The sequence below is a fragment of the Helicoverpa armigera genome, chromosome 26, assembly GCF_030705265.1.
Source record: "Helicoverpa armigera isolate CAAS_96S chromosome 26, ASM3070526v1, whole genome shotgun sequence".
Classification (NCBI taxonomy): Eukaryota; Metazoa; Arthropoda; class Insecta; order Lepidoptera; family Noctuidae; genus Helicoverpa; species Helicoverpa armigera.
This window is the reverse complement of record NC_087145.1, coordinates 7064672-7080631: the sequence shown is the minus strand read 5'-3', so window position 1 is coordinate 7080631 and position 15960 is coordinate 7064672. Positions and strand designations below refer to the sequence as shown.

The window sequence follows — 15960 nt, the reverse complement described above, 5'->3', positions numbered from 1 at the left end:
TGAAAACTTCTCTTTACTAAAGTTTTATTTTATATGTATATTTTATTGTGTTTAATGCTGTTGGTGTACCATTAAAAAAAATAGGCATATTACTCCCCTCATTCACCTACTGCCACATCTACGCTTAACAACTCTTTGCCCCCTCACGCACACAAGCACACATCTTCTGGCAGACTCAGCGGCGTTTACGTAGATCGCAGCACTCTGCTATTACTGAAAATACTCGTAGATATTCGGACACACTGTAGGATGATGCCTACTGGTGGTAGTCACTTGTAATGGGGGAGGAGTGAGAAGAGGTGAGAATTTTGTGAGTTCTCAAGTTTTTAACTCGCTGGAAAGTTGTGTTTGTGCGGTATGTACATTTGTGTGTTAAGATTCTATGTTTCATGAAAAAAAACTTCAGTGGAAAGTTTACGTATTGGTGGCAGAACATGTAGCTCAAAAAATATCTTAACTTCTTACTGATATAATGAATGAGAGAGTAAGTTAATTCGCTTGCTCAAAAGATTGAACCGGTTAAGATGACAAGCATCGGCTAAATACAGACGAAATTGATTTAGGATATGAGGTATAATTTTGTCTGGATGAAAGCCGTATTTCCATCCAGTAACCAAAATATATAAAAACTTCTTTGTTTTTAAGAAGTCGATTAAAAGAGAATGGTTGATTTCACTTTTGTTTTATTAATCAAGCATTTTTATCACATTCATATATAGCTAATTTTCACAAACGCGACAATCATTCGAGTACCAACAGTAGTTCCCAGTTGTGACGTATGTTACAGTGATTCAGGAACACGTGACCTGATGACGGACAGGATCGCGGCATTCATCACGCTTAATCACGTTTTGGTATCTGCAGAATAGCAGGCATAGGTAGGCATCGATGTTGCTTGTCATTTGTGACAAAAGAATTGTGGAAGAGCAACTTAGGGCCGAAGTTTGCCAGTGTTGCTTGACATTTTTTGTCAGGAGAATGGGAGGAGCACCTTGAAAGTGTCGGGCTGCGGGATTGTTCGAAAGAGGTACTGCGGCCCTAGCACATGAAGGGTTTTAGTCAGTAGGTAAGAGTCTAATACTCCCGCAAGATACATCCACAGCAGGACCCCTTCATTTGATGAATTTCCCATAAAAAAGCCCCTTAAAGTCAAAGCCTGCCGGGGCTGCGGGATTGTTTGAAAGAGTTACCGTGGCTCTGGTGCATAAAGGGCTTCAGAAGGAACATGATGGGTTTTAGTCAGTAAGAGTCTGATACTCCCTCGCGCTGTACCCACTGTGGGAGGGTCAGGTCAGGGTCAGGTCATTTGATGATTTCCCAATAAAAAAGCCCCTCAGTGCCAAAGACCTGGTGCATAAAGCGCAGAAGGAATAAGGCCAGAACTCATTTTAGGCTGCTTGAATATCATTATCTCTTTCACGCTTATGACAGAAATACTTTTAAGTAGAACTTTAGGTTAGGCAGCGTATGAGCTGTTTGATGTTTCGAGGTAAGACAATGATACTTGTGTGCCCTAATTTAACACTAGCTGACATTGACTTTGTAAAGAAGTCGAATGAACTTTACCCTCGGGTCAAAACACCAAGTGCATTTTTGTTACAGCCATATTTATGGTGTAAGTAAATACCCAGTACATAAAATATAGCTATTATCATTAAGGCACATTCAGCAAAATTTCACACACGCACACACAGAACTATAATTCTCATCTATACTATTCTACGAAATTGCTTTTTTTATCTGTTTGCTATGCTAGTAAAAGAGAAAAATGCACCTGACGAATTATACTAGGACGGTTTTTATTCTCATGAGTAAAGAAATAACTTAAGTTGGAAAGTAAGTAAAATGAGCCAGTATCAAAAAAAACTAAATTATTGTGTACAAGCATTCGTATACCTTTTAAAAGATTCATTCATAACACAGTTCTACAGTAATACTAGAAGGCTGAAGAGTTGGTATATTCGTTTGGTTCCTTCGTCACGGAATGAGGGTGAAACCAAACCTTTTACTTAACACATCGTGCAAGCTCATTTTCTTCAATGCCAACATGAAAATGGACTTAAAAAGCACAAAACAAACCTGAATTTCATAGTAACATTGTAACACCAAAACCATCTCAGGAATGTGAACAATGCAAATAAGGAGAGTGCTATGAAGACAGTTTACGACCCACTTTTATGATTACACCGTAAAGATCTGTTACAGTACTGAAATCACCGACATTGCTTGCTAAATAAACGTGATAGCCTTTGCGGAGAATGGCAAGGAAATTAGGGCCTTGGACGGCGAAAGTTAAAATGTGGTTCACCAAGAATTTAACATTGATAGGTTTCAAATCGGATTAGGAGTTCCTGAGATTACTTCAAACGAATAAACAAACTCTTCAGTTTGACTATAAAACTACTTTAGATAGTAGATTTATATGCGCTTCTCTCAGGAACTACTGAATCCTGACCTAAAAATTCGTTCCTACTGTCTTTCTTCTACTTTTGTTCTACTGTTGTTCCTACTCCCTTGAGATGGGCTGTTAGATAAACAGCCCATTTCAAGAGGAAGGCCATTAGGCTACTTTTTATCCCTGTTGCGCAGAGTAGCTCTATTTCCCTCGGCAGCTGGTGAAATCGCCAGGAGAAGCTAATCTAGTAGTATTCTATAAACTAAGAAATTCCTCATAGAAAAATACCTACTGAGCCTATTCTAGCGTGCCTAGAGAGATCAATAGACTATCGAAAGATTTTTTTATCCAATACATAAATTATTACCTCCCGTATCCACGGAAGTTAATACACAAAACAAAAGACGCCCACGCAAGAACAGATTAACATTATTATAAACATATCGTAAAGTTTTATCGTTCGCACCAAATATTATAGTAATTTTTGTTAATAAAAAATATGTTTTTTTCGTGTAGGGAATTTATGTTTCTCGATAGATTCATATTGAGTTTATAACTTTTGAGAATATAAATTTTTTACAGTTCTAATAAGGGTCGGTCGGTCCATGGATGGGTGGCCATCTTGTAATAACAAGTCCCTCCCTATTACAAAAGGCATGTCAAATTGGTGGGTTCCGGTTGTCATTTGAACATCTTTAGCTGCCGTTACAGGTCTGTAGTCAGAAATTAGAAAGTCAGACAACCAGTCTTACCAAGGGATTGTACATGTAACAGGGATTGAGGAAGTTAGATTTACAAAGAAAAAAAGATTTCATCGGAATTGATAACCTTCTCCTTTTTGGGGGGTCGGTTTTTTCAAGATAGTCCTTCTAGTTTTACTGGAATCTCTTTAGGACCGTAAATAGAACACGGATGCGATACCAGATACTAATATTTTAATTCTTTGTTTGTAAAGGATAAACTCATAAACCACTGGACCTATTTTAAAAATTCTTTCACTGTTGGAAAGCTATGCTTTTCCCGAGTGACATTACTTTATCGCTATGGTCAGTTGTTCCCACAGGCGTAGGCGAAACGAAACTGCGGTAAAACCATAAAACGGCTAGTTTAAAAACAAAAAATAATGGCCAATTTTGTTTACAACAAATCTCACATAACAATATGCTTGTAATCACAATTTATGTTGCGGTTACATTCTCTGACGTCACGGCGGCCATTAACGTTTACGCGGCAATAATAAATGTTCCCGTTTTCAAACGATTGGAGATTTATTTTTAATTGAACGATTGAGTTTATGGTGAATATCGATGCTAGAAGTCGAATATTTTTTTGGGAGTATTTAATTCCTGTTAATCCCATATTTGCAAAGTTTGAAGGTAATTTTCACATTCCCGAGTCCATTCACAATATAATATGGAGCTTGAGAAATCAAAGCATTATTTTACATACACTGTAACTGTGATTTCATGAAAATAAAGGCATACCTAGGACTTAACAAGAGGTCTACTTGAAAACGGACGGTTGGGCTTAGTTGGTCATCAATCTTCAACAGAAAACTGAAGCAAGAAAGTTTCATGAACTTTCACAAAGTTCAATCATGAAATGTCGTACAGCGCCATCTAGGAAAAAAATAACAACACCAACAAGGGTGGAGAAAAACTACCGTGACAAAGAGCGATGTGAACTTTTTACACGAGTTGAAATCAGCGCCATCTGTGAAACTTTTCAGGAACTAACTGGGGTGATTTTTCTTACATTTGTTTTTATGTAGTGCATGAGATGTCGCTAGAGGTTTTACAAAATTGAAAGTTATCCTTTTCATTTCATTTTTTGCTTATTTTTTTATTTAGCTCGTTGAGACAAAATCACGAAATACGTAGACACGTACGACGATACTTTGGAAAAAAGGCGTACAGATTCTCATAATCATGACCTTCTTTTTATAGTTTTATAAGCGGAGCTGAATTTTACCTCGATTTTTGCAGATTTTAGAACTATCCATCCATTTTAATACTAAATCCTCAATTATATCACACTACGAAAAGTAACTGTTTAGGCATGGAGGCATAGTTAACTAGTTTTGATGAACTTTTTAATAATGTAAACATATACATCAGGATATCATAATTTTTATCCCTTTTTTCCAGGCACTGTATGAAGGTATTTCCGGACTCGGGACGCGAGTGACACTGCGGCGGATAGTATTCATAATGTTAAAGCCAGGATAGCCACTTATTCTTCTCAGAAGACAGACACTTTTTTGCAAATGATGTCATAAAATCCGTCGATTTAACTCAGCTTAGTTTTACTCAGTAAAAAACTAACACTAAAACGATCAATAGACTTTTGTGCCATTGACCTTTCCTTTTATGTTAACTGAACTTAATAGCGCAGTTTAGTTACGTAACTTAGGCTGAAAATAACGTGTTTTCACCTGAAAGGCTTCGCGAGATAGGTAGAAAATAATAAAGGCTTATATTATTCTTATATTAGGCTGCTTGACTGTTAGAAAGAGTTACCATGACTTAGAAAGGGCGAAGGTAGGAACATAGATGAGCTTTTTTTTAACTACGTCAAAAATCATCAAATGACCCCTCCCGCTGTGGGTTAGCAGCGGTGAGGGAGTGTCAGACTCTTACTGGCTAAAAACCGTCGTGTTCCGTCGTACGCCTTTTATGTACCAGCGCCGCGGTAACTCTTTCGAACAACCCGCAGCAACATAGATGACCTTAAGTCATTGTCAGTCAAGTTTAGTCAGTGTCATTTAGCAGTTAAGAGCCTGCTGGGGCTGCGTAACCGTTCGAGGGTTACCGGGGCCCTGGTACATTGGTACATAAAGGGCTTAAGACGGAACATGGTGGGTTTAGTCCGGAAGAGTCTGACACTCCCTCGCACTGTAACCACGAAGGGAGGGGTATTGAAGTTAAGAGTAAATGCTTATCGAGCTTGTCTGTAAACTATAAACTAAAAAAAAACTGAACGGTTTTCAGTAATAGATAATATTTTTATTAAAAGTCGATCTTTTATTTTTTCTCTCGGTTTATAATAAATACCTTTTTGAACATGCTAGTTTTAGCGATCTTAAGTACATATTACACCTTCGTACTTATTGTGTAGGTACCTATTTTAGTCTACTACAACTTTATGAAAACTACAACGAATATTTATATCGCAATCTTCATAATTTCTCTAGCATTTCACAGCCAGCCTTGGTTTCCAAGTTATTTATGACGTAAAAGTGTTGGCTCTCATAATAAATTTTAAGCGTTTAAAGAATCTCCACCTTAAGACGAAGTTTTTATCTTCAAAGTAGGACTTTTTAAATTGAAGTTTATCTTTGCTATCTTTTTCTTTGAACGTAGATTAGGTACTAATGTTCCAGTCTAACCAAGAGGTATTGGGTTGCCCGGGTAACTGGGTTGAGGGGGTCAGATAGGGCAGTCGCTCCTTGTAAAGCACTGGTACTCAGCTACATCCGGTTAGACTGGAAGCCGACCCTAACATAGTTGGGAAAAAGGCTCGGAGGATTATGATGGATTAGGTACTAAAGCAACTATTTAGTAGTCTGTGGTTTAGTTTTTACCAGATATTAGATTATTGCAAAGAGCCCGTTACATTATAATACCGTTTGATTTCTGTCTCCAAAATATGGTTGCTTTGAATACCTTTATATATGCCATTTGCCTATTAAGACCCAACTCCTAAAGGGAACAGCGTGCCAGGGCTGCGGGGCTGATGTTAGGAGCTACCACGGGCTCTGGTACATAAAGGGCCCAAGAAGGAACATGGTGGGGTTTAGTCAGTAAAAGACTGACACTCCCTCACACTGCACCTGTAGTGGGAGAATTCAAAATCATTTATTCAAACTTGGCTGCAAAACAGTACTTTTTGAAAGTCAAAAGTTTACAAAAGACAGCCCCCAAAACGCCCACCCTTCACCACTTCCTATATTTTTTTGCTGGGAAGAAGAAGTGGTACAAAAAACTGTCTGTTTGTTAGAAGAATCTTTCGACAATGCCATTCATTTGATGATTTACCATAACAAGTTTGCAAAGGTAGTAGACATTTATATTGATGGAATAAATTAACCTTAATAGCTTCAAATTCAGTATGTTACCACGCCGTATGGTTTTAGGTCATGTCAATAAACGTCTAGGTACTCGCCCTAGGTTAGGTCATATAAACCAATCAATACCTACCTTATTTTTGGTGTTGACATTGTAATAATTTACATAATGAGACTTAACGAGTTTTTTAAATAAAATAATGTCAATTTCTTCCCAAAATGACAAATCTCACTGACTTCAGACTTTATAAATGAACCTATATTTTGGAAAACATTTAGGTACGAGATAACTAAAAAAATCTGGACAAGTGGGAGCCGGACTCGTACACAAAGAGTTAAAAAAATATATATATATATTTTTCTATTATTATTTTTTCTACAGCATCAGCAAACATACATCATCTGTGAAATTGTTCACTGTGTAGCTACCACGGTTTGTGAGTTAAAGCTTAGTGACAGACGGACAGCGAAGACTTAACAGTAGGGTCCATTGTTACTCTATTGGTAAGAAACCTAAACTTCCAAACTATGATTTTTTAACTAAATAAAATTAAAAAGACTGTAGCAGACTGAACGTTAAGGCTTTGACTTCGCGTGCTGTGCTCAAGAAATTCCTTCAGGAATTCCAATAGTCTAGCTGGCCATAAAAACTCGTGTTTTATAGACTAAACACCCTGATATGTGGGCAGTAAATGACATACGTTTGAATCCCATATTGCAGGATTAAATTGATGCAGTGGTTTGTTGAGTAATTAAGCGTTTTGCATAAGTATTATGAAGGTTAGATAACTTTAGTATTGATTTAAAAGGATATGATTACTGTAAAAGTTAAAAGGAGAGCTGGAATAAATAATAATACTTTATAAACACCATCCTTTTTGCAAGTTGGTTAAAAATATGAAGGGCCAAAATACTGTGCTCCACAAAAATCCTGAATAGCACAAGTACAAAGGAATTCTTCCCTGGAAACACAAAAGGGGCTTTTCGGCTTTACACACGTAAGGCATAAAGAGGAATAATTCATAATGACGGAGGAACGGCGGTCCTCCGCTCCTTTCCTTACTATGACCTAAAACATTCCCAGCAATGCAGCTTATGGCTCAAAATCAGCTGCAATGCGCAACGCTCAAACTAGCACAAGAACCACCAAGGTAAAATACTACAAAAGTCGTTCACCCTGCATCATGTACGCCTCAGCTCACCTACACATTTATTATCTGTCAAAATATAATCGCCATTCTCATCTCGATACAATTTTGACAGTCACCTAAAATTGATTAGATTTTTTACAACACCATTACACGCGTAATACGAAAATATACACATGAAACGCCCGCCCTTAATCAGGAATCATTATTTTGCAATTTTACGACTGAAATGAAGCAATAGAATCGATGAAAAGACAATTTAGTATCGAATTAACACGCAGAAATGTCACATTTGGCGCGTAAACGTCAAACGTCAGGCGGCCATCTTGCGCGAGCTTATTGGCGCGTTCCGTAGGGTTGTTTGCGAGGCGAACGGGCGGCAGTATAGCCGTCTCTGTCGCTCTCCGTTACATAATACGGAAATGGGTGAGCAGTGTTAAGTTTTGTGGCAAGTTCCGCATGAGGCCACTGTCGGGGGGTAGTTATTGATTTTTCAAGGAGTTTGCGGCAGTCGCCTAACACGCCGGTGCCCAGCGCGAAAAACACATCCGAATCGCGCTCGCGTTTTTACAAAAATACAATTATTTATCCTAAATTCTAATTTTACAGTTAAATAATCCGATTTCTGTTACAATCGTTCGGTAATCTGTTGTTTGTGTGGAGATTTTTGTGCTGGAAAACTCATTTCGTAAGTGTTGTACGTTCAATTGTCACTTTTTTATTCCGAGACACCATTTTAATCATGTTTTATGTGTCTTTGGAGGTTTTTTATTGTCTTTTGCTTTGTTTTTTTATGACACCTGTGATTTTAAGGCGTTTCTCTCTGAATGTTGTGTTAATTGGTATCAGCTGTGAGGCGCACCCATGCAGCTAATTAAACGTCAGAGAGCAAAAAATATTGACAATACCTAATTTTCGCAGATATTGAGTGTAAATAAAAAAAATCTGACTCACCAATTTTCCCAGGCTGAAATTAGGCTTCAGCAGCCTGCTCCGAACCATAGCGTGATGCACGTTCATTGTTATTTTTTTATCTTATTTTATTTTTATTTAAAAATCTAATGGCACGTTCAAATCAGTCGCCCGTCAGCCGTCCACTGATTAAATCTCAATGATGCATATACATTGCCGGTTGTATATGGAGCTGAATATTCTCCTACGAATCGATAGTGTAATGTATAGTGGGACAGATCTTGGTGAGGCGGAGATGTGAAGTATGACGTCACAAACCGTTAGTGACACCATAGTGACGTCACGCGTCCTTGTTAACGTCCCCCGGGATGGCTTTCGGTCTAAACCCCATTACATTTAATATGGCTGGATTAATTTGCACCATAGGAATATTAATGGCCATGATCTAAATGTTATGTATGGGAGTTTACGACTGTGTGTCTTATCCCTTATTAGATTAGGGAGATCCAATTGGTGGTTATAAGGTAGGTACATACTTACGTTCTTGAAAGTTGTTCATCTAGGCTTAGTCTATCTTAGCCGAAACGCCTTGGTAACTAGCGGACAAAGACCTTTTTCTTTATGTAACAAAAAAACTTGAATTACGAAGAAAACTACAGTAATTTTTTCGTCATTTTCTGCATTGAGAAACAGTACGTTAATAAAATATTTTATTTTTACTACTATCATCACTGCTTAGTTAATACAATATAATAAAATAACTATCTACCGATCACTAGTTTACCTAACATCAATTTTATACCTCCAACAAAAAAAAAAGTATTTCCCCCCTTCTACCGCAATTGATAGATATTCTTTTAAATATCTAAGTATTATAATCCTGTCTATAATATACCCAGCATTATAATCATCATTATTATCATCCTTCTTCTTATGCAAATTTAATTTCACCACGCCTCATACCCGGTTAAAATATAGTCTATTTATCATAATCATCAGCCTTTTTATGGTCCAACAGAAAAGGATTAATCTATAATCACCACGCTTGCTCAATGATTGATTAAAGCTTATAAATCCCCACCCATGTACGCGAAATAGTCACCACATGAAGCAGGTAAAACTACGGGTGTTACTGTTACAGCCTTTTTATCGTCCCTCTGCTGGGCACAGGCTTCTTACAAGGAGAAGGATTGAGCACCACCACCACTACCAGAGGTAGAAGCTAGTATTTACTAACTTCAACAATATGCCTAAAACCTCCTAAGCCTAACAAAACAGCATGATTTTAGCCAAAAGTGAAATCATCATTATCATCATCAGCCTATAGCAGTCCACTGCTGGACATAGGCCTCTCCAAATGCACGCCACTGAGACCGATTTTCGAAAAGTGAAATAATCGCATACAAACAAACATACAGGTCAAATTGACACCCTACTTTTTTGAAATTGGTCAAAAACTATGACCTCTATTGACACATCCCACGTTGCATACCAATTTTCTTCAAGTTTATTTATCCAATCATACACAAGAATTGACAGCGAATCCAAAGATCAGAGACTTACCCAGATTCCAATGTAGTATGTTTACAATATCTGTCAAATAAATATATACAATCTATCATTTCGTATCCCAATGGCCTCTGTGTATATCATTGATGTTCAAAATTAACGTATTTCGAGTATTTATAGGTTGCGGATATTTTTAATTTTGTTTTCGAGGCTATAAAATTAAAGTGTGCCTCTTTTGAAAGGGTTAGGTGTATTTTTATCATGGAATTTGTTGGTTTTTAGAAAAGGAGTTTTTATGTTCGAATTATTTCATCAGCCTATGTTAATCTATTCGAAAGTTTTCTAACATAAAAAAATTAAAATATTTAGGCTGGTAAAAAATGAATACTGTAAGCTGTAGGTAAAACAAACATAATACATCTTCAACATGAGATAGATTGATCCTAACTAATATTATAAATGTGAAAGTAACTCTGTCTGTCTGTCTGTCTGTCTTTTCTTCACGCCTAAACTACTGAACCGATTTGTGTGAAATTTGGTACAGACATAGTTTGGAACTTGAGAAAGGACATAGGATAGTTTTTATTTCAAAAAAATATATATATTTATTCCGGACATATAGCGCCATCTATTGGTCAAACCAAAAATATGCCGGATGTCACTATATCATGCGAACGAAGTCGCGGACAAAAGCTAGTTATATAATAAATAAAAAGACAACATACATTTATATATGTCTGACAATAATAAATTAAGAAGAAAAGGATACAAAAGCCTTAAAATGCTACAACATCAAAGACCAAAAGAAAAAAAAGGCAAGAAAAATATTAATACGGATTCAATTATTACACTAGTTTACAGTACATTTGTTGCCGGGATTTTTTAAGCTGTTGTTGACTACTCATATTTAACCATATTTAAAACTATTAGTAGTTTTTTTTTATCAGCTCTAGTTTTTGAGATTCAGCTAAGTGCGGTTTAAAGAGAAAAACCTTAAAGAATATTTGTTTAAAAATTATATTAATTGTTAAGTTGAAAAAAAACTTGGGTTTAAAGCTCTTCTCTTATGTGTAGACTTTGGGAAATGGCGTATCAGAGACCAGCAATAGTGAGACATCATATTTACATCCCAGAAACCCTGATAACGTTCTTCCATGACACGTTAATCTTGATGCATACGTTCTCCCTGCTCTTCGCTCATATCTCCTAAATTTTCCGGAAATCTGTCCAGATGACTGAAGAGGAAGTGAGTTTATGCTCAAATTGCATCCCATATCTCTTAATTGTAAGAGCAGGTCTTCGACAAGTTCAACATAATTTTCATTATAATTTTTCAAAATTCAATATTATTTTTAATCTCTGAAAGTTCAGGTGAATGCTACACTGGACGCTGAACACTTGTACTACTTCGGTTTTGCCATTTAGCTCGATTTTTGGTGTTTAAGCTGTTTATGTTCACGCTACAAAAGTAAGAGTCGTCGAGATGATTTTCCGATTCTTTCCAAATAGTTGGTGTTTTAAGTTTAAAAGTACTTCTTTTACCACTGTTCCATAATCTTAAGTATTCAACGCAGGATTTACAAACACAATCAGGAGCCCAAGATTTGTCATTTTTATCTAACAACATTCCAAAATATAAAAAATAAGTATTTTTAAGCGTCTCTGATGACATTCCTACTCTTCTCAAACATATATTCTCCACATAAGTAACAAACATGGTTTGGATTGTTCAAACAACGCCTCCTTGAACTACTCGTGTTGTAAAAACTTCACATATTTGTATAATTACAATAAAATACGTACTTTAGCGACTGAAAAAGGTTCAGAAAAGAGAAAGTCAATAACAAGTAAAGTCGAGCTACAAAAAAATTTTTGCGGGTGTAATTAATAAAAACTAAACATAAGTGAATGTTACCAGCCATTAAATCTACGGCAACAGGCAAAAAGTTTGATTTTGTAAACTAGTGTTATTAATAAACAAAAAAGCTAATCATATTCCACCTAATTAAAATCCAGCCAATCTATATACTTGAGTGCTATCAATTTATCAGAACCATCGAACCAATCTCTTCCATAGATAATCTGTAGACCACGGAGTAGGGAACGATGATCGGAGATGCCATAATGCAGGTAGGCCAAGCGCCTTCTTGTAGGTCAAATATGTACGGTGGGCATGACCAAAACGATAAGGTAAGAGTGAACTAACGAAGTTTTCGGGTTCTTTAATACATCTGTCATCTGTATTACAAAAATGGTCGGGTCCAAAGAAGACGTGTAAGAGCGAAAACGTTACTCGTCCCCTGAACACCCGCATTTTGGCGCACAACTTTCTTAGGAGATTTTCCATTACGGCACATTTTTTTCTTATGGGAAATCATTAAATGACCCCTCTCGCTGTGGGTTAGCAGCGTCAGATTCTTGCTGACTAAAACCCATCATATTCCTTCGTAGGCATTTTACATAAAATGCCTACAGCGGCCCTGGTACATACCAGGGCCGCTGTAACTCTTTCGAACAATCCCGCAGCTCTTTGGGATATCTGTCAACGATTTTTGGTATTACAAGAAATGGTCGGGTCCAAAGAAGGCGTGTAAGAGCAAAGACAGTAACGTTCCTCGTGCCCTGAACACCTGCATTTTAGCGCGCTACTATCTCAGAAGATTTTCCGTTATGGCATCTCCACTAGTGATTTCATTCTCCATGCTTTGGACCTTTTAATACGCCACTGAGCTGATCTCCATTGCACATTGAACCGGCAAAAGGTATCCGTGGTTATCCGGCATACCCGGCCGGATGAGGACCCTGATCTTCGATTTTATCTCTTCCTTGTGGTTCTACGTTATCTTTAGAGAAAGAGTTTTTATTTGTTGGTAGAATTTTGTGTTCATTTATTCTATGTGTCTATTTAGAAAATATATTTTATACATCGACTATTTTCTGCTTGCGGTTGGCGCTAAACTTCTCCGCGCATCCGGATAAAAGTTACCTATACATAAATACCTTTCCACAATAAATTAACACTGAAAGAATACTTTAAATCGGATCAGTGGTTCCTGAGATGGATTGTTCAAGCAAACAGCTTTAAATCTGTCTTTGAGTTTCAAAATAACATTACAATCCATATTTGCCAAAAGCTGATTAGCACTAGATAAAACAAAAAGACTGATAGAACTATTATATACTTTCTATTTGGTTCCTTTTTGCCTATATCAAGCTGCTAGAGCTGTGGTTCGCGCGAGTTACCGCGGCCCTGGTACATAAAGGGCTTAAGAAGGAACAGGGTGGGTTTTAGTCATTTCATTTCACAGCGGGAGGGCTCATTTGCTAATTTTCCGTAAAAAAAGTAGTATTTCATTACTTCCATCGTTTAATCTTGGGTCGACTTAGGTTGTAATCTTAATCGTTTAGTCAGATAAGAGGAAGATGAAGTGGTTTCAAACACCCTCATCATTTGTGCTAGAGTTTATGCCAAGTTATGGCAAGTAATTAAGTATTAAAGTATAAGAAATAAGCTAAGAATCTTGATGAATTCTTAACTAAAATGAAAGAAAAATCAGATACTTTCATAGTGAGATGGTATATTTTCTGGGGTACGAAAAACCAACCCTCAGTAGAGGTAACTTGCAAGTCCTGGAAAATTCTAAGTCTTTCTGAGGGTTTCTGGTTAACTTATTTATTTATTTATTTAACAGTTTATGTACAAACACAGAATACAGACAAGAAGAAATATAGAACAGATAGTACAAAGGCACAGCTTATTTCATAAGAAATCTCTTCCAGCAGGCCCGTTATGAGAGAGTTAGAATAGAAAGAGATCTTCCCTTACTCGGATAAAAGATTTGTTCACAGGCTCTAACTAGACTACCATGTCCAGTATTTTTGACGTTAAAGCGTGACAGATAGACAGAATTACTTTCGTAAGAGAAATAGGTAGGTATCATTTGTAAGGACTCTCCATTCAATCACAATTTCTTATGTAAGTAAGTGTTATTATTTAATAAATTCAGCATTGCTCTAATATTCCTTCAGGCTTTAATCGCCTTAATTGCGAGGAACGGAATATTAGTAATTCCTAACAAAACTCCGTATTTCCGAAGGTAGGATAATTAGGCTCAATTAGAATGTCATTAAGTGAAGTTTTGGAAAACCTTGGCTTCGGATTATCAAGAAGTCAATGAACTCGCGATATAATATGTATGGTTTCTGATGGCTTATGTTTAACTGATCACCAGATATAGTAACAAACAGCAGACAAAAATAGTAAATGATCACCAAAATGAAACTCGCATTTTAATGTAAAACTATCACCAAAGTTTTAACACTTTGCTATCCTATTTAAGTGAAATTACTCCAAAATAAATCATGCGTAAGCCAAAAATAGTAAATGATCACCAAAATTAAACCACCATTTTAAAGTAAGATTATAACCAAAGTTTTTAAATTCTGCTATCCTATTTAAGCAAAATGAGTCCAAATAAATCATTGTTATCCCAAAAGTAGTAAATGATCACCAAAAGTAGTAAATGATCATCAAAAGTAGTAAATGATCATCAAAAAAGTTTTTACATCTTGCTATCCTGTTTAAGTAAACTGACTCCAAAAAAATAAGTTCGGCCTGATAAAATAAATGTAATAACATTATGGGGACCCTTTTCCTGCACTAGCGTGGAAAATTGTCTATTGCATGCCTCTAAACAGTGCGATAAGAGTGTGTTTTAGAGGGAGTGTATTGAGAAACACATTCTTCTTCTTCTTTCTCCTGCCCTGTTCCCAATTTTACTTGGCGTCGGCGCAATATGTAATTTTCTTCCATTTTCCCCTGTCACTCGTCATACTGACACTCACGCATGCATTGCAAGCCGGACACATAACTAAATATGGCATCATAATACTTTATTTGGTAATAAGCCTACATTTTATGGCAATCACAGTGACTTATTTAGGCAAAAATAATACATTAATTTGGTCGTCAAGAGTTGGTGATCATTTACTAAATTTGGTGGTCGAATACAATTTAAAGTGAAGTCGTGACTAAAATAGCTGGTACTATTACATTTTTTGACTTTATTTTTCTGGTGTTCAGTAGATATTTCTGGTTGCAAAACTTAGGGTATCAAAGCATTTTATGGTGGTCATTATATTTGTTCCCGTTTCTGATCGATACCAATTTATTGGAGACTAAATTGGGTATTTGAGTTTTTACGTGTGCGTGAAGTATCGATAAAGCTTTAAATATTTTTGGAAGTTTTTTAGCTTCTTTTCTCTTAATTATTTCAACGAGTTTGCTCATTAGCTGGTTTGTGATATATGTATGTAGTACTAGGCATTATTTACCACTCCGGGTTATAATGCAAAAAAATACTTTCCTCGATCAATAGGCTACCCAAATTTAAAAAATAGGAAGCGACCGTCCAAATCTACAAACTCTTCAGTTTTATAAAATTGGTAAAATATATTTGAGAATTCGTCAGTTGAACTCTTTGATTGTATCAACAAAGGATAAAGTAAAACAGTGACAAGCCTCCAGAATACTGATAATGTACAAAGTTACACCCTAGCTTTTCAAATGTTTCACAATGCTCAAGCATTGCGGAATTTTGATTATTTTTATGAACATCCATCCTCCGAGCCTTTTTCCCAACTATGTTGGGGTCGGCTTTTAGTCTAACAGGATGTAGCTGAGTACCAGTGCTTTACAAGGAGCGACTGCCCTATCTGACCCTCTCAACCCAGTTACCCGGGCAACCCAATACCCCTTGGTTAGACTGGTGTCAGACTTACTGGCTTCTGACTACCCGTAACGACTGCCAAGGCTGTTCAATGACAGCCGGGACCTACAGTTTAACGTGCCATCCGAAACACAGTCATTGGTGTCTAAGATATACTTAGAAAGTACATACAAACTTAGAAAAGTTGCATTGGTACTTGCC

The 15960-nt window shown here is 36.6% G+C and overlaps 2 protein-coding genes across 13 annotated transcripts in view; one reads left to right on the top strand and one right to left on the bottom strand.

The window, feature by feature from the left end:
* Nucleotides 1-8702, bottom strand: part of LOC110372633 (muscle calcium channel subunit alpha-1) — a 69914-nt gene extending 61212 nt beyond the window's left edge. For all 6 annotated transcript variants that reach the window (XR_010277811.1, XR_010277813.1, XR_010277812.1 and 3 more), the window contains exon 1: nt 8564-8702. Coding sequence is in view for 3 of the 6 variants with exons in the window: in XM_064041854.1 (XP_063897924.1) it covers nt 8564-8629 (66 nt within the window). In the remaining 3 variants the exon portion in view is untranslated. The remainder of the gene's footprint in view (nt 1-8563) is intronic.
* Nucleotides 8088-15960, top strand: part of LOC110372641 (uncharacterized) — a 90182-nt gene continuing 82309 nt past the window's right edge. For 3 of the 7 annotated variants that reach the window (XM_021329505.3, XM_021329509.3, XM_021329504.3), the window contains exon 1: nt 8088-8297. The gene's annotated coding sequence lies outside the window, so the exon portion shown is untranslated. Of the gene's footprint in view, nt 8307-15960 lie in introns of all 7 variants that reach the window. The other 4 variants (XM_021329508.3, XM_021329506.3, XM_049849716.2 and 1 more) reach the window with 2 other exon arrangements.